This window comes from Lemur catta, chromosome 24, assembly GCF_020740605.2.
Source record: "Lemur catta isolate mLemCat1 chromosome 24, mLemCat1.pri, whole genome shotgun sequence".
Taxonomy (NCBI): domain Eukaryota; kingdom Metazoa; phylum Chordata; class Mammalia; order Primates; family Lemuridae; genus Lemur; species Lemur catta.
Window position 1 is genome coordinate 859,767 of NC_059151.1, and position 19,890 is coordinate 879,656.

At 35.0% G+C, this 19,890-nt stretch overlaps 1 protein-coding gene across 2 annotated transcripts in view; it reads right to left on the reverse strand.

Moving 5' to 3' along the window:
* Window positions 1-216: 216 nt before the first annotated feature.
* ANTXR2 (ANTXR cell adhesion molecule 2) overlaps window positions 217-19,890 on the reverse strand; it is a 118,987-nt gene continuing 99,313 nt past the window's right edge. For both annotated transcript variants that reach the window (XM_045536907.1, XM_045536906.1), the window contains one exon: window positions 217-2,152. In XM_045536907.1, the coding sequence (XP_045392863.1) occupies window positions 2,114-2,152 (39 nt within the window). In that variant the 3' untranslated portion in view covers window positions 217-2,113. The remainder of the gene's footprint in view (window positions 2,153-19,890) is intronic.

Below are 19,890 nucleotides of genomic sequence, written 5' to 3' on the forward strand. Positions count from 1 at the left end.
GAACAAAGGTATATCAAAACTCACTGCAGAGAGAGTTGAGTGTGCTATATCAAGTTATAGCTGCACACACACACACCACCAATGGTATCATCTGTGAACATGAGGCACGTTTTGGAACCGCACACAGTTCCACCCCTGCAACTGAACAGGACAATTGCATACTCAACCAAGAAAGGCATAAGCTTTCTGTGGGCTTAAAGAAAAGGGTGGCACAGGCACAGGTAAAAAAATTTTATTTATGAATATGTGAGACACATGACTTTGGATCCAGCCAGCCAGTGACATAAATAAACTCGAGCAGAAGTTTCAAGCTAGAGGTTACATAGGTATACATATTTTTTTATATGTGTGTGTGTGCGTAAGGCTTCTTGGAGCAGTGCCACAAACCCGGACACCAACCGACAGAATCACTCCCGTCCTTAGAAATTTCCATGAGGAGCACAAAGTGGGTAATTATACCAGGACGCTCCGAATCGCTCGCTCCGTCTTGTGCGCTCACATGCCCACTGAACATGAAGTGCTCGCCTTCTCCTTTCCCATGTGATGGTTGCTGAACTTATTTTTAGTGTCACTTGATGAGCCTCTGTGCTCGCAGAGAGACATCCCACTGACCCGGCCACTGGTCATTGTCTAGACCGGTTCACATCAAAGCAGGCGCGTTTTGTCAGGTCTCCACTCGAATATCCATTTCGCTCTCAAGTACAGTATCGAAAGTGACTAGATCGTTGGAGCCTTTTCCTTCAGCGGCTGCCTTCCTCCCTCCCCCCCGGTGCTTCTGCTCACGCTAACACAACCTGGCATCATCGACATGACACGATGGTGGTTTCTCTAAAAAATTAGCATACATGCATCATCGATGTTTCGGGATGGCGGCCCTCCTGAAAACATTCAATCCGTACATTGAAGAAAGGAGGTCTTTTTCCTGCACTGAATCCACAACCAAGGTAGAGTACACCCCCCTTCGAAATCCAAGCAAGGCGCATACAGTAATAGGTCATTCAATGTCAAAAGGCATAAAAAAGATGAGCAAAATCTTCACAGGCTGCTGCTTGCTGTTGCCTTTAATTATATTAATTAAACTTTGAAATTCTCATGCAAAGAGAGTTGCTGGCTTGTGACGCTGAAGAGCCCTTGGAGACTTGAAGGAAGAAAAAACCCTGAGCGGAAGCTTCGTGGTTACTGCTTCCTTTAAATTAAAGGCAAAACAAAACTCCTAGGTATGTTTACCGATGCTAATGCTTTATGCACTACTAAATCCCAAACACAGGACAAGGGGGGATCTACCAGCCACAGGGACAAGTTCTCGGAGCACGAGTCCCCTGAACTCCATGCCACATCTCTGGCTGGAGGCCGTCTCCCTGCAGAATAACGCTCTATTAATTTCCTTGTCCCGAGTGCATAATGAAAGAAAGGTGTCTTCAAAAACTAAAGGGCAAAAATCTTGCTTGCTACCAATACCTTGAGGCATCCTGTCTACATTTTGTCATGCGTGTGCACTTTTCAGTGTTAAAATGACAAGATTTTCCAGTCAGAAACTTCCCGTAAGGCAACTGTGACGGGGGCTTGGCAGGACTTTGTGATGTGACATAGCTACAAGGCAACGGGCTCCTTTGTTTGCCGAGCCTGGTGGGAAATCTCCTACCCTGCTCACAGCTACAGATCTTGCCATACGAAAGCTCAAGTGCCATGTTTCCATGTAAAAAAAAAAAAAAACAACAACACTCCTGTCTCCACTAAACACCCATCATGGCTGCTTGTGTTATGGGCCCTGGTTCGACATCCTCTTCATGTTGTTGCTTTTTCCTCTTCCACACATTCCAACCAACTTTCTCGTATAAACCACAGCAGGCAGGTCAACGTTACTCTCTCTTTTCAACGTCATGCATCGTGAGTTACCACTGACTTTCATCACCTCCCATGTAGATGGCAGAACAAGTGTTTGAAAATGTTTGGTTCAAGCAAAGCAGAAGGCACAGAAAACACTTCCCGACTGAGAGGAATTAAGCTGCTCTTCCAAAAGCTCTGAAATGCACTTGATTTTCCCCTTTGGTTGGAAATCAGCAGTGTGAAAAACGTGCCGTCTTCGTACCTTCTTGGTCTTCCGGCTCCCCCTTCACTGGGACGGAACTCGAGAGAAGTTTATGCACCGGCCCTGAGGAAAGAGACAAATCCTTATTGAAATATTAAAGCAATTACAGAAAAGCATAAGAGCATCTAGTTTTCCCACCATGATATAATAAACAAACATTCAAGGAAAGGACAAGGTTAAGATGAAACATGAAGTCATGAAATTTTTTTTTCCTTGGGTCAAAGCGTAATTGTTCATTCACATCTTTTCCGTAGTAAGTTCGACTGTGCGAAGGTACGGTAAATCAGCGTGGAGAAAACATTATGGAAATAGAATTGTGTTACTGTTGTCTAAAATACAGCATTACCATCACAGCAGTAAAAATATCAAAGCCACCATGCTACAATGCTTTTTCCTGCAATGAACGAAAATGCAAGTATTCTCTCACGCAATCTGGTGCTTTTAAAATGTGTACTTGAGGAGTTCATTTAAGAAGTAGTAAGAGACTGGGGTTGAAGAATCCTGAGAAAGGGAAGAGATGCCATCTCTTAGTGATTTTATTTTATAAAAGGTTTTTGCAAGATTGTTTCCATTGTTGTCGACCATTTCTCGCAATTGCACACCACCAAGACATGTTCTTTTCAAACGGAGATTATTTATTTGCAGTGCACATTTCCAAAGAGGATTTGCCATTCTAATTCCTTAACATTTCAGGGAAGCTTGTGTGGATACATTGTTCCACATGTGATTGTAAATAACCCAAGAATTATTTGCCAACAAAGTTTCCAATTAGTGATAAAGGAACCCCTCCCCTTTCAGCTCCTCGGTATGATGCTGCCGCTCTCCTGTCCCACCTAAATCATGCCCAGACGCCTCAACTGGCCACAAGCTAGCATCCTGCTTCCTAGTACAGGGTCAAGATTATCACCCTACTGACATTTTTCTATTTCTTATAGTGGCTACCCTCAAATCACTTCAGATTTTAGAAGTTTTCTTTCTTTCCCTCTAAATGTAAGTTTGTTTTAAATATCCAAAGTATGGTAAAATTCAAAAGGAACAAAAAAAATACTGTTGAAGAAGAAAACTTGGAACATAAAAGCAGAATTTTTGTCCATTTTCCTTTCAAAAAGGACTGCTCAATAAATTTGGAAATTTCAGAAATTAATGAAGAAACAAAAGCATAGAAGCAAAATAGAGCTAGGAGTTTTCATTAGCTTTTGCTAAAAGGCGAACATTCATCAAATTATCTGTCTTCTAAATAATTTGGGAGGCACCATTACTACTATAATTGCCAATTTTATTAGTTACTTTGTGCCTAACGTCTACAGATAATACCAGTACAAAACAAAGTGTAGAAAAAAGCAGAGAGAAGATCAAATGAGGTCACATTCTTTGGTGATAACCATGCTCAGGGGTAATGTACTCAGATTGTATTTCTGTATTACCTACAACCCGCAAACAAGATTTTTAGAATGAATATGAAGTGAAGAGTGGCTCTTCTCTAGATTAGCCAAGGGAAGTATGTCCCCAAAACAGAAGAAAATTTTAAAAATATTATTTTCATGATGTATCCCTTTCTAAACATTTTTTCAAGAGAGACAGGTAGGGAAAGTGACATCATATATACATATCTGAGAAAAAAACAGTGCTGCTAAACCACAACAGTGTACACACACAATGAGAAACAGATTTGAACTATGCATATTAGACAGTGATGAACATTTAAAAGATTGTCTTCTGGCAGTTTTCCAGGACCAAACAAATTTATGAGAAACGATATTATGACATCAAAGATGTAAATTAATGACATCTTTTCTTGTGCGTTTATGGACCAAAAAAAAAAAAAAAGAGTTTTCTCTGTTCTGTATAATTTTAAAAAGAATTTATCTTGAATCTCTACTTTCACTTGAGTTTCTTCTCTTATTAACTGAATATAGATATATGGATCCTTTTCTGACCACTTCTGTCCTATACACCAGATTAATCTTAGAATGTAATGATTAGTAAATGGAAAATTTATGTGAAGCAACTGGATAGTTTAAAAAGTAAGATTCATAGTCTACCTGAATTCTCAAAATCTCTTCAATTCCTAAATTATATCCTATTTCATTTGATGCAGTTTAATTAAAGACATAGAAACTTGAGTGAAGAAAATCGTATTGATTTTGACTCTCAGGTCCTTACTACAATAACTCTTCCAAAGCTTGGGAATAAATATCAATCATCAGTCACCAAACGTCTATTGATTTAAGTACCAAAAATATCCCATTAGATGCAATATACACTCACGTTTTAACACACATCCACTAATAACAAAAACCAAATGCTTTGCTCCCATTCTGACCAGGGACTCAAGTGATTTTTCACTGTTATCAATGGCTGTGAATGCCTGGGTGTAATTTTATTTTACAGAAATTTAAAAGCTGGTAACTTGGGGGAGGTCTGGATAAGAGTCACTGTCAAGCATCTCCCAGTCCTCTCAGTCATGGGGCTCCTTCTCCCAAGCATCTCTTTGCATCTCCTCTACAGCCATACCACACGGCACCATAATTGTTTGCCTGAATATTTAAAAGTGGTTAAATCTGAGGGCTCTAAAGCCTGAGTATGCACCCCAGCTCTGCCACTTACTAACTGTATGTCCATGGGCAACTTATTTAACTACTGTGAGCCTCAGTTTCTGTAACAGTAAAACAAAGATTAGAAATTGGACCTCTTTTAGGGTTGTTGCAAAGATTAAAGACTCACTGAAAAACGAATGGAGGGATGATGAATGAATGAACACTGAATCACACAGACCTCCACTGGTGGTGGAGCCAGACCTCAAAAATGGGAACACAAAGTTAAGTATGAATTTGAGAGAGAAAAAGAAGATTACAACAGAGAAAGCTGTGGTCCTTCAAATACACCCAATACTGTCTTACAAAACACGTTAGTGATAATGCTAATTATGTTTAAGGTCATGGATGTCTGGACTGCCATTTATGTCACAGCGAGAAGTCTATGCCACAACACTGCAGAGCAATTTTTATTTGCGGAAAATGGGATATGACAAGGCTTGCAGGTCTGTCATATCCTCATGCTTGTAATGCCTACACTACAGAAGTGTGTAATCAAGGTAACAAGCTAAGCAATATAAAATAGCTTAAACATACAACTCATCAAAGAATAGTACAGAATGAAAAGCAGTATTAATGTTTATTTTTCTGAGAATATTTCATTTTTATAACAAATAATAAAATGCTGTAAATAAGAAAAGTTAACTAAATGGTTTAATAAAAAACCACCTAAAGTAACCTAAATATACAAAAATATCTATATAGGCATATATATTTATAATTCCAATAGTTTACTCTCTATATAGAAATTAATACTAGTATCAGGTGACTGGACTATATAGTTTCTAAAATAAACCACTCTAAATTGTAATACGCTAAAATAGAAGAACACAAGATTTCTGTTAGCAAGAGTTAAAATGAATGTGTAATATTACGCCTATTTTATATTTTGCAAAATAATTTAAGGAATTTGAATTCAGGTGGCATAAAGGTTTAAGAATTAATATGACATGTAATATACTATAATTATTAATATAAAGAAATAATTTAATTTCTCTATTTTCTGAATTTTTAATTCAATACTTTTTCTACATAATTTTATTGACTTAAAATCATGCTCTAATCATGCATCTAAATCATGGGTAAAATCTAAATACACTGTTGTTGTGATGTTTGAGGCAGCACTCATACCACCTACTCAGTTAGGCAATCAATGCAGCCAATTTGAATTTGGTATCATGCCTTATAAATTACTGAGTCATATACCTTAATAATAAAAACATTTAGTCAATATAAATTTGAACTTAAATTAGCGTCTTAAGACTGCTATAGTTCAAAAGTGAACCATGAGGACATTCCATTCTTTTCCTTGGGATTATAACACTCCTTGGCTATAATAAAATTATTACTAAATTTATACATTTTGTATGACATAAGAGATTATAAGTAGAATTTCTTAATATTTAAAGAAATTAAGGTTAGGCAGAAAAAATAGAATTTTATTGCTGACTTTAGGTTATACTAAATACATTTAAAGGACATTATTTAGAAATCATGATAATTCAGATATTGGTTGACTATGTTGTAGTTGACCTATCTCAACACATTAAAGAATCAGGCAAATTAACTTGAAACAAGATTGCCATGTGTATTTTTATCAACTTAAAATATTTTAAAAGTATAGAAGGAATGTATCCTTATATTGATAATTTACATCATTGTATTATGATCTTGGTGTGGCAAGATTTTATTTGCCTAATAAGAATTATGGCTTAAAAGGAAGTAAACTGCCTCTTTTTTCAAGCTACGATTTTATGCAACCTTGTATCGAGCACATTACCTAATTAGTGAGCTTTCACAGCAAGAAAAGGATTTTCATGCATTGCTAGTGGAAGTGTAAACTGGCAAAAACTCTGTGGTGAGCAAAGTATATAAAAATGGTTTTTAAAAGCTCATATTCTTTGCCTCAATAATTTCACTTTGGGAATCTAGCCAATAAAATAGCTAGACGGAGATTTTAAAATATTTAATTTTTGTAACTGAATTTTTATAACAATGAAAAATAATCAATTTATATTTATTTCTAACCAACAATCAGAATATTTAAATAAACTGTGATTCATCTATTTAACTCATTAAAATATAAAACTTTGTAAAGATATAGGAAAATTTTAAATAAAAATGGCAAATTTTTATATTTATGATTGTAATTATGCAAGATATGCCCAAAAATAAACACTAAAAGACAATACGTCAACATGTTGTGGGTAATGGAATAGCATATGGCTTCTTACGTTTTATTTTATATCCTTTTTGTATATTCACATATTTGCTTATTTAGAAAGAAATGTTAGTTTTCAAAGAGTAAATTCATTCAGCAAAAAGGCAATCATTTCCAAACATCTATATTTGTATGTTTTTAAAAAGTCAGCCCAGGAACCTTTTAACTACTCACTGCCGGGAATCACCACCAACCGGTAACTATGCCGAAGCTTTTCAGCACTCGATATTCCCACAGGTTAACTCGTTTGCTCATCTCTGGATTGTATGTTACAATTAATATTCCGGGGTGTCATCTGAATGCTGTTCTACTCAAGAGTACACACGTATGGTGGAAGAAGATGATTTATTACTAAATCTTATAATTTTATAATCCACAGTCAGCATTTTCATTTTTATGGTACATAATTCCAAGAGTTTCAACGAAACGCCTGTTCAAGCATTTGGCAGGTCACCACCGGGTAATTTTTAAAAAATGTGTTTGTGTGTATGTGCGTAAGTACTTGTCCAGCACACATGTACAGCCTACCTGGTGCCCTGGGCATGCTGGAACTCATTTCATTTAAATGTGAACATAAGATAGGCTCCCGAATTTTCATAGCACATCGGACTTTCTAACCACATCCCCGTATCTAGGACATATAATTTCTCTATTCAGTTAACAACATACAACATTTATACTGCAGGCACTTATCAGTGATAACTTTAGAATCCTCCCCTCCAGATCAACTGGCGAAACTACCTTTGAGAGGAGGCCCTAAGTGGAGTGCTAGCCATTTATTCTCTAGGTCAGTGTTTTCCACACTGTGGTACACAAAGTCCTGCGGGTTCCACAAGGTGCCTCAGGGGCCACATGGCTGGGGAGGGGCAGGAGAGGGAGGAAGGAGGCCCAACTGCAGCCGCTGACACTTGATTCAACCCAAGAAGCTCCACTGTCAGCTTTCTTTTAAAATTCCAATTGAGTGTAAGATTGTGCTAAAAATGTGGTTTGATAACAACTATTCCAGATATTTTCATGCCTGTGTTAAGTCAGATCACCAGTAATCTATATATGTAGATTTGGTCTCTACCTCTCTTTAGAAATGCCTTCATAGATCTTTGTCAATAATATGGCATTATCTCCTTAACTTTTGGTCACAGGAAGAACTGTATGACTTTTGCATTTTGGAAAATTGCTATTGATGACATTGATATTAAGGAACCAATTCTCCTTGGAGTCCAGAGCTAGGAAAAAGCTTTTAACTTCTGGTAAGCTCATATGTTTCCCTTTTACTATATAATGGCAACTACATAACTCAACCTGCTTCTCTATGTGCCTTTGCTTTTAGGAAGCTCAGATGTACAGGACGTTCTAAAGAAAGTTGCTACCCTTAGAATATATTTTATGTTATAACTATACCTTGACTCTGGCCCATGATTATTTCTCTATTTTTATTCTTCGGAGCTTTTATTGTATTTTCTTCTCTCAATACTGCTTTAGAAGTAGACTAGGTATAAATAAATTTAATACAGATTTCTTAATTCTCTTCTCAGTCATAAAGAATATCCAAATTCATTTTAATGTCTAAAACAAATTATTGCCTACACCTTTACCTTATGGAAAAGATTGTATCATATCTACTTCCCTTTTATGTTGCTTTTTCTTATTCTGGTAGGGCTTAATGAAGTCTTCTATAGACCAGCTGATGCCAAATGATGATCAGTCTGAACTTACCATGAACTAAGTTAACAAAGATAATTAATATGAATCTGAAATTGATCCATGCAAGCATGTTGAAACTACACTATTCTTCACATAATCCCAAAAGTTCTTCTAAAAGAATAAATCCCCTGAGTCAAAGAATGAAAATTTAACTTCATTTTCTTTGTCTGCCAGGAAAAAGCAAGAGCAATGTGATTCTTTATAAACTAGAACTGTATCAAAATTCCCAATGCATCTTTTAGAGCAGAGCTGTGTGGAAGCTTTAGTCCATTACTTCTTACAATTTTCTTCAGTATAAGAAAAATATATAATGGACCAAGGATGCATCACAAACAAAACTGTGGTCATTACAAAGGCTAAATTCAAAATCAGAATCTGTCAGCTTTAACTTCAATTAAGTGATTTTTCAGGAAATAATTAGTATCTATGAGAGGGAGAAGCTTATTGACATTTTCCCAGGAATCACTGTTGGCAGTATCTTCTCTTGCCATAACGAGCAGGAAGGGGAAGGAGATGCTCCAAACAAACATGTCTAATATTATATTACTAACCTGCAGTTAACTACACAAAGAAATGAAAACAAGTCAGAATGGACATATTTGCTGTCGGTAAGTATACTGACCCCGACTCTGTTGCAATATTTAAAAACTGACTTCACCCTCTCATTTTCATCGTGGCCAGTAACAGCACATTAACCAGAGGAAGTGCCATCTCTCCCATACCTTGAGCATTAAAATTCCACTGGCATTAACACTCGTGAGCTCCTTTACTAGCTCTCTGAGCAGGATGTATTTCACTGCTGTAACTGTTCAAGTATTATGCTCACACCTCGTAAATATCCATTGACAAGCTGAAGCAAACAACCGCACTTTAGTTTAGACTTTTCAAACACAGATAGCTGATTTATTTATAAATCACTTCTGAAAAGAGATTACCAAACCTTCATGTTCTGTGCAACAGTAAAGAGTGTTTCAGATTTTAAATTGTATACAAAGCACTAATATGCATAGACACAGACACAAATCAAGAGGTCGAGGAAACCACTAATATAAGGAGAAACTTGAGACTACAATAGGCTTTTTGAGTGGAGATTTTCTGTAGCAAACGGAGGTGTAAGACTGAAGAAAAGACACATATTAACCATCCTTCTCTCTTTCTTTCTCCCTCCCTTCTCACCCTCTCTCTTTCTCCATATATATGTGCTATCCTTTGCTCTGAGTAAAATTGCAAGATTTTGAGCTGAAATATAAATTCCACACACACTTTTCTAATGGAGCTCAACCTACAAATGTCCCATTTTACAGTAGCGACCGACCACACACCATATGGATAGTGGGTAGGTGTCATGAAGGGAAGTCCTGAGTTTGCTTGAAAAATATATCTTCAAATTTTTTTTTTTTTTAGTCTTTTCATTCTGTGATGACACCAGCAAAATTTTAGTGACTATAGACATACTATTAATATTTATTTGGAAAATTAATACTTCTTGAAATTCAGGCATTTAGTTGCCAGTTAATGATACACCTAAAACCACACTTCATAATAATAAGATAATGAAACTGATCCTTCAAAGTTATTAGTTGTATATAAAGACACGCACATATTTGTAGATATAGAAATAATTTTAACAGTTCTCTAAAAAATTCTTGCTGCCAATACCTTCTCTTGGGCTTCATAATAAGTCATAATGGTAGATGCCCAAAAGACAGACAGATACAGACATAATCAGAACACAGTTCCGTGTATCCTTTTAGTTGCTTAACATATACTTTGTTAGATAAAAAACAGATTATGTAGAAATGATTTTCCTCTTTCTAATCTCAATTAGAATACAGATTATGTGTTAGATCTTAAACCATATAGTACTTCTATAAAAAATATTTATAAATATAACTATAAAGCAATAGAAAACCAAAAAAAATAATTTAGGCACATTTTAACATTACTGTTAACAAAAGACTGAAAACAACCCAAATGTCCATCAGTAAGAGACAAGATGAATAAACTAGGATATAGATAGAAAATCAGATGCTATAAATAATATACAGCTGTTAGAAAGAATGAAGACAATTTCCATACATCATCGTGGAGTGATGACCAGGATTTATTAAGGGAAAAAAAAATCAAGGTGCATATAGTACACACTATAACACCTTTTCTACTACAAAGAAGGAAAATACACTGCCATTAATATTTGCTTATATTTTTCAAGAGAAAGGAAAAAATGGTTATTAATAGGAAGAGGAAGGGCAGAGTGGAATGGATAAGAATGTAAATAAATGAGATAACTTTCAATGCGTCTTGTTATATGCTATTAAATGAAATGATATAAATGTTTGACATTTGGAAAAAAGGTTACATAATAAAAAGAAATTCCTACATACTAAAACATCCTTCACTGGGTGCAAGGCAGAAGCCTGCCAAAAGCATAAGACATGGCAGGAAAGCTGATGTGGAGAGAGATTTTGCCAGCGCATGATGTTTTCCTTGAGGGAAAGGAAGTAGTTGACTAAAGTCCGGAAGAAAGGCAGGAAGGTAGAGAAGTATTTCCTTTGCCAAAGGCACATGGGATCTTCCCCAAGAGAAAAGCAGCAGCCCACTGAAAATGTGGGACATGGCAAAAGGAATGAGGAAAAAATAGCCCTGAGGGACCAAGGGATCTTCCCCACAACAAGTAGCAGTCTGCTGAAACCTGGAGGCAGGACAACTGAGAAAGATCCCTCTGGGGCTCACGGCACCCTTTCAGAATGCAAACCATTGGCCAGTCCCAGGCTGCAGGCAGGAAGTGAGTATAGAAACAGGTTCTCAAGGGTATAGAAAGTTGGCTGGAGAGAGGTATTGTGGCAGTTAGAAAGCAAAAAGGTTTCCCTGCAATTCAATAAACTTGCAGCTGGATGGTAAAGGAAAGGCAGGTGGTGGGGAGAATGAGAAAAAGAGTGTGAGAAAGCAAGAACAGGCATGCTATGCTGAAAGGAAATCCTTTTTCCTGCCTTAAAAAAATTACTGAAGGCAGTAGTGAACTAAAAACAACTGAGACAAAACCCAGATCCAGCTCAACTACAGATTAGCAACATGACAGAGGAAATGGTATATATATTTTTCTAGGGGTAAATATTATCCCCGCCAATTTCTCATTTTAATTCACAATGTCCAACATAAAATCACAAATTATGGTACAAAGATGCAGAAAAATATGATCCATGATCAATGGAAAACACAGTCAATATTAGCAAATCTATGGATGCCATAGCTATTGTAGCTAATCGGTAAGTACTATAAAATAGCTATGATAAAAATATTAAAAGATCTAGCAAGAAAGGTGGATAACATGCATAAAGATAGTGAGAATTTCAGCAGAAATATGGACACTATAAGTAAAAATGAAATGTCAAAGCTAAAGAGGAAAAATGCAATATAGAAATAAAGAATGTATTTGACTGGTGTAAAAGTAGACTGGTGACAGCACAAGAAAGATTTGCTGAACTTGAAGATAGGAAAATAGAAATTGTTCAAATTGAAAAACAAAGAAAAAATAATTAGAGAGAATCTGAGCACTATGGGACAGTATCTAACAGTTTGTGATATGAGTAATTAGTGTCCCGAAATGAGAGGAGTAAAAATGAGGCAAAATAAATACTTGAAAAATAGATGCTGAGAACTTCCTAGAATTGATGGAAGACTTAAACTTACAGATCAAAAAACCTCAGTGAACCCCAACCAGAATAAATACATGGAAAACCAGGGAACATAGAGTAAAACTTATGAAAACCAAAGAATATCATAAAGGCATAATTCCCTGATCACCCCTCCTTCCCGAATAAGTTATAGAAAAGGAACGGCAATAAGCATGACAGCTGACTTTTTATCAGAAACAATGGAAGACACAAGACTATGGAACTCCATAAAATAGCAAATGAAAAAAATATATATATCAACTAGGATTTCCATATCCAGAAGAAATACACTTCAAAAAGTAGACAAAGACATTTTTACACAAAATCTGAGATTATTTATCTGCAATAGACTTTAACAAGTGCTACATGTTTTTGAGACAAAGAAAAAGACACCAGATGAAAGCTCAGATCTGTAGAAAGAGAGAAACCAAACAGTAAATATGTGATTGAATACACAAAAAACATAAATATACACATAAAATAAAATTTCTTTTTGATTACTGAAAGGAAAAAATATTATTTAACTCATAACATATGTCAAAACACATGAAAACAAGAGCACCTAGAGAAGGAAGATTAAAAATGGAAATTAAACCACCATATAATATTATTTGATGGTAGATTTTGAAAATTTAAAGCATATTGTTATTTCCAGAGTAACCACTGAAAAATAACATAGAAATCTAGCTAAAATGATAAGAGAGGAGACAGAATGGATAACAAAAACAATACTATATTAACCCAAAAGACGGAAGAAAAGGAGTAACAGAAGAACAAAGAATGGTATCACAAATAGAAATCAAATACAGCAAACTTAAGAACTGGAAACAAACTTAAATACATAAACTGAGTAGAAGACCACATACAGAAAAGAACTATTTCAAGTGACTTAACACAGTATTTTGTCTGCATATCAATAATGGAATATGAACTAAGGATAAATAGAACAGTAAAGAAATGTTTTATTTCATTCATCAGTCTTAATTTTACTAATATTATTTTATTACTAATTTCTAGCTATGTATAAAATAGGCTAGGGCAATTAAGTACATTATTATTGTTAAGACCAAGAATTTTTATTCTAGAGAAAAGAGATACAAGTATAAATTCAAAGACATTCAGTAAGATCCTTTATTGGTAAATTAAACTTGCAAATACACTATGAACTCAATTTTTTTCAAAACTATTGTACTTCCTAGTTCTGACTGCCAAAAAGGCCTGGAAGCAATGACAACTCAGTAGTAATTAGCATCCTTAGTAACAAAAATGTGTTCTCTAAATAGCATTATCTATTTAAAAAGATCTAAGGCTCATTGGAGTTGAGTGTTTGATTCCAACTTGAGGACAGAAAATATAAAAGATGAGTCTGGTGTATATTGTGCCAAAATGAAAGATATTAATCAAAGACTAATGGGTCCAAGCCAAAAATATATAGCAATCAATATGATGGACCCGGCTTTTACTACCTGCCTTCTCCAATCTATCTTCGCACCATTAATCATGGAACGACTAACTTGTGTAATGTACTGGAAAGTACACAGCACCACTTATGAATAATCCACACCAAATTTAAAGGTGACTCTGAATCAGAGTAAGATGGTCCAGAGTATCAGCACATACGAGTGTATGTTGGCGATCACTGATGGAGGAGTTGTAATTTTATAAAAAGTGTACAGGTGGCACTTGAGGAGAGATTCAAAGGAAGTCAATGAGACTGCAGCTACCTGGGGAAGAACAACTCTGATAGAGAAACCAACAAGTGCAAAGGCCCTGGGGTGAAGTTATTTTTGCCATATCTGTGGAAAAGTAATACAGGCAGTACGGCAGGAGCAGAGAAAGTGATGAAGAAAATAGAAGATGAGGTCAGACAGGAGCCAGAGATCCTATCATGCCAAATCTTCTGGCTGTAACTCTTATAAATCCTCTTTTTCTTTTTTTTTTAAAGCAAAGTGACTAATTATACAAAGTTAACATCTGGATCCCTTCTCTTCTTTTTTACAGCAGACTGAGCTAAGATGTTAAGTGATTTACATGTCAAATTCTTAGATTCACGTCAACAAAACCCAAAACAAACAAAAAAGACTCAGCAGACACAATCAAACTAAAGAACACAAACTACCACCATTATGTCAAATAGTGGCTAATTGAAAACACAATCCGCATTTGAATTATGCATTTAAAAAAATTCCAAATGAAAGGTGCATTATATCACCACTGTTTAATAAGGTGGGAAACTGAATAAATTAGTTTGCTCAGCATGGAAGAATGCTAGCATTAAAATACTAATTTTTGCTAGAGTATTTCTAGACTTAAAATGTTAACCTCAGTTGTTAACACCACTATGCAAAAATTTTACATGCAATTCATGTATATTTTCCTAGAAAATTAGCCATTGAGATCATTCATTTGCTTTATCAAACTAATTTTGACACATTTAAAAAGAAATCCTGAATGCTTATACCTCAACACTGAAAAACACTGGTTGAGGGATTTTCCTAACGTATACAGCCCCTAGTGATACAATGATTTATCCCTAGCTAAGTTAGCTTTCTAAGAATTAAATCCTCATTTATAGGACCCTAACACAATGTATATTGTCCTAGTCAAGAAATGAATAACTAAGCATGTTGATGGATTCAGCCTGCACTTGACTCAGACAGGTTTTCATTAGTTCTTTTTACTTAAAAGTATCCCCAGCTCTGTGGGTCATTTGCCAGACAGCTAAATTCCCAGATAATCTGAGACTAAGAATAACTACCTAGCAGGATCTTTCAAAGAAAAACAATTACTACAAACTTCACTTTAAGTTTTTACACTTATGCTTTATGGATGGTATCAACTAAAACACTTTGTAGAAATGTACAGTTTTCACAGTTTCACTTTGAAGGGCAATTATGGACTCCTTTCTGAAATATCACAAATAAAAACTTTTTACGAAAAATCTGTCTAAATCTTTAACTGGAAAAATTAGTTACTATGATGCTATTTTCTTTTAGCACAGCAAGTATTTAGTGAACACATTCCAGATTATAGTTCTAACAGAAGACATATGTATATACTCAATTTTTGGACAACAAATTTATGTATTAGATATTTTCATCACATTTGGGAAAAACAACTTTAAACAATTGCTGAGGTCATTTTTTATATCCCAATAAAACACTGAAATTCCCAAAATCATGATTTAATTTTGAATATTTATTACAGACTAATATTTAGATGTATGATATAAATGATGTATTTTTTATAGCTCATAAGTAATGTGGATTAAAATTCTTCACATTATACTTCTACATTTTAAACTACTAGAGCACCAGCCAAATGACTACATTTATTGCTAAATTTATACTGTGGACAACAAAACTTCTAGCAGACCTTAAATCATGTATGCTAAAATTAGGCTGATAACAGCATGGATACTCTCCTTGCTTTTATGTTCAGACACAAGTGTGAACACGCCTTTCCTACACGGCCACAGGGATTCACATGCAGAGATGGATGCCACTGTGACCCAGATGTCATTTCACTGATCAGTGAACATACAGTGGCATTTAATGGGGATTCCTTGCTCATGCTTTGAAAAGAAACTAAAAGTACATTAATTTTGTCCTTTAATCAATGCAGGCATTCCTAGTCTAAATAACTTATATCAACTAACAAGAGTAAGCCTTAGAATAATTATGGAAATATTAAACCATCTCTAGAGATGTAATTAATCCCATCAAAATGCAAAGAATAAACTTTCAAAGTTTAAACATTTATACATAAACATACAGATACAATCAAATAAGAAACAGAATTATGATGCTTTAAAATAGTAACTGACAAAAAACTAACGTGTGTTATGTTACCTCTGTGTAAAAAGAACAGTTTCTTTCTTGGTCCACAGAAGTCAAAGATGCTGAAGATATATATGTTTAAGAGTTAAATAACAGAAAGTGATTGACTGTATTTATAATGTTTCTATGTAATTTCACTCAATATAAATCCCAGAACAAGAAACTGGAATTTGTGTCTATCTACAGGTATTGGGGTCTGATGTTAGTGCAAAGTAGGTGATAGATAGTAGACAGACAGATAAATAAGCAGACATATGGTGACACAAATATAAAGTTAGCTGAGAAAAATCAATTCTGATATTCTAAGTCAAAATGATTTTCTAAACCAAAAAGAATATCATTAACCTATGATCTTAACCTAATATCAATAATATGATTAGACTCTGGATGGTAGCAAAGTTGGTTCAGCATCATAACAACACTTCTAATTTGCTTTAACAAACAAATCTAAGCACTTGTTTAAAGTCTATCTTCTTTCCCAGACTATAAGGACTATGGATGGTTTTTTTTCACTATCATTTTGCAAATGCCTAAGACAGTGTTCACTCCACAGGATGAGTGACTGAAAATATTTGCTAAATGAATACCTACTGGGTTTGAAATATTAAATTTGATCTATGTAGCCAATATCTATCTGAAACATACAATTGATATTGTTATTTGTATGAACGGTGAAAGTTCCAACCTAACAACACGACGATTAACAAGCTATAAAACAAAACATAATGGTTCACTTATCTAAAAATATAAACACCAAACTATAAAACTCTATTTCAGTGTTTGCTGACTTGTAATTAAAGAACAGTGGCAACCATTCTATGGGCAAAATTTTGTCACATAAACAGGCCTACAAGTTGGGCTTCCCGTGTGTGTGGCCCAATGGCCGGGCATGCCAGGGAGGTGGGCGCGTTGCAGGACCGAGGTTTCTAAACTGGGAAACAGCAACATCAGAGAGGAGCTGAACTCGGTGTCGATCCTAAATAGACAGCAGATGGTAGGAAGTGGGGTCTGTTTCATGCCGAAGCGACCAGCAGGCAGAGAAGACAGGGATGAAAGTGTGTATTCTAAGTCCATTACGATTCTCAGATCTAAATACAACCCATGTTTTGACAAGCAGGAAGTGGCCATTATGAGCAGCCTAACCACATGCACGCATATCAGGAAGCAGTAAAAATGTTAATCGGCACCCAGCGGACTGATTTCACAGGTGTTTACTTTCCTTTATGCCTCTGTTATTCCCTGTCAAAGACATCAGTGCTAGAAGACACACGATTTTTCCTCACACAAGCGGCAGAGCCCTTGCTGTCTCTACTGTGTTGATAACATTCCAGAGACCAGGTTATGTATCAAGAAGGAATCATTCTGTATTTATTGATTATTAACATCATTAAATTTGAAAAATAAGATACAGCACAATTTATGCAGATTTCCATATATATATATTTTTTAAGATGCTCTCGAAATTGATGGCATTTGCTGACAAAGGTGAAAGTTCAAGTACTAAACATCAATGAGATTTGGGTTTTTAAGGAGAATGAAAACATTCTGTAAAGTAACAAAACATAATTTGATAAACTATTTTCAATTACTAGATTTTATTTAAAATAATGAAATTAAGCCCTTAATCTACAATGTATTGTCAGAGCTGTTCTTCCTTTCGTGAGATTAGAAAAATTAGTAATTCTGTGGCAGGACTAGAACAACAGACATTCTTTTGAGTTAGGAACATGAATAGAAAACTGCAATTGTAAAAAATCTAGTGTTCATAAAGCTTACTTTCTTTAAATTCAACCTTTGTTACACTTTTTAAGTGAAACAATGAAAACTCTATTTCAAAATCTTTTCACTTGAAAATATCTCTTTGGCGACTGAAGCAAATAAACAAAACATCCTAGTGGTCGTGTCTTAGTACAATGGCATAACAAAAGCTGTGCGAAGCTGTCACAGGATGACCCAGTGTCCCATCATCATGGACAGAAAGGCTATGTGAGATGACAAGGTAACATTTTGTTTGAATGGCATCCCTGAGAAAAATCCAACTGCAGCAGCACATTTTTTTAGATTTAAATGTGAAAGATCAGTCATCCTAAATATATATCATTGTATTTTTTCATCAAAGTTAACATCAGTCTTTGGAACTTAGAGAAGGCTGAATGAATGAAATGTTCTAGTGTTGGCAAACCCCAAACCTGGACAATTGTGTCAGCATTTTTATTCAGTTTCTTCTGACAACATCAATGCACCTTGAAAAAGAAAGCCAGCTGTTCATTCTGTTCAGTGCTATTAAAAGTCTGTTTTACAGACTTAAATTTTAGTCACTCTTTTTTCTTTTTTTTTGAATGATGGTGGCATTGAAGCCCTTGATAATGAAGAAAACATATTTTTATGTAGGTTTTTTTGGTACTTCTAGTTTTAAATATACAATTTAGCATATGTTTAAAACAGAGCATATGGAAGTATGGAAAAGCAAATCTGAATTTCAGGCAGAAATACTGGTTCAAATGCTAACACCATGTAAATGTATTACTTTATAGTAACCTTAAACCATGGTGGATATTGAGACCCAAAACTAATAGAAACTATCTCTTTGCTATAATCACACTACCTTTCAGTATCTTAAATTTCCACAGTTGATATCTCATTGTTCAGGTTCTACAAAACTTATTTCCAGACTTTAAAAGATTGTATCAAGAGACTCCTTCTCTTTGTGTGACTGGGTCACTTCTTATAGAGCGATAGTAAAAATAATGCCTTTACAAATCAGCTAGTGAATAAATTAATTAGCAGTAACCAGTTAACAGTATCAACACAGAGGTGGTGTCTATGAACAGTAAGTTTTGAGAACCGGAAGTCTGACAAAGGAAGTTTTAACATCATTCAGCTGTTCTTCAAACAACAAGTATTTTTAAAGCATTTTTCTTTTATTGCTTTTCAAATTTATGGAGAAAAAGACAAATTATACCTAGCAAAATGGACTTGGAAAACATCTACCACCAGTCAGTGTGTCCTTAAGCAATGACTTCAATGTGCCATGCTCTTTACCTTGGGAGAGAGAACTGTATTAAAGTTGATATTCAAAATAATGACTGCAGCAAACCTCCAAGATTACCAAGGTTATGCTGAATTAACAGAGATTAATCTGTGTTCAGTAAGTCAATAAATACTTTTGAATAAGAATTTCTATCTGATACCTTTAAGAATTAACAATTCATGCATGGTTCATATGTTCTTGTACATGTCTTTGAGGGAATTTAATCAGGATTTTCAGTTTACCAAAACATAGCAATTCCTACCATTTCTATAAAGAAATAGTTTATTATACTATATTATCAATGAGTTAGAAAATATGCCTAATCTGATGTCAGAAGGTTCTAGTTCTAACCCTACCATTTTAAAAACCCCATCTAGAAGGTCGTTTTGGCTTACATGGATGGGAAGAGGAGGAAGATCATTGCTACCTTGAAGCAAATAAGGAGATTTGATTCTAAGCTTAGAAAGGAAAATGGAAATTTACAAAGATCTGTAAACACTTGCATGTGAAAGTAACAATTTTATTGTACAGAATAAAGCAATTTAATCAAATGTGGAAACAGCTGACATAACACGTCTGTAGATATTTTAAATGAACTAAGTCCAGCTACATTTCTTATATGGGAAATCTGCAGTGAGGTTACCGTAATGCATCATGTAAGTCTTTTATCTTTGCACTTCTGTGCTAAGCTGGAAACGCACAGAACCCCTACGTTCATGGCAGCATTATCCACACTAGCCA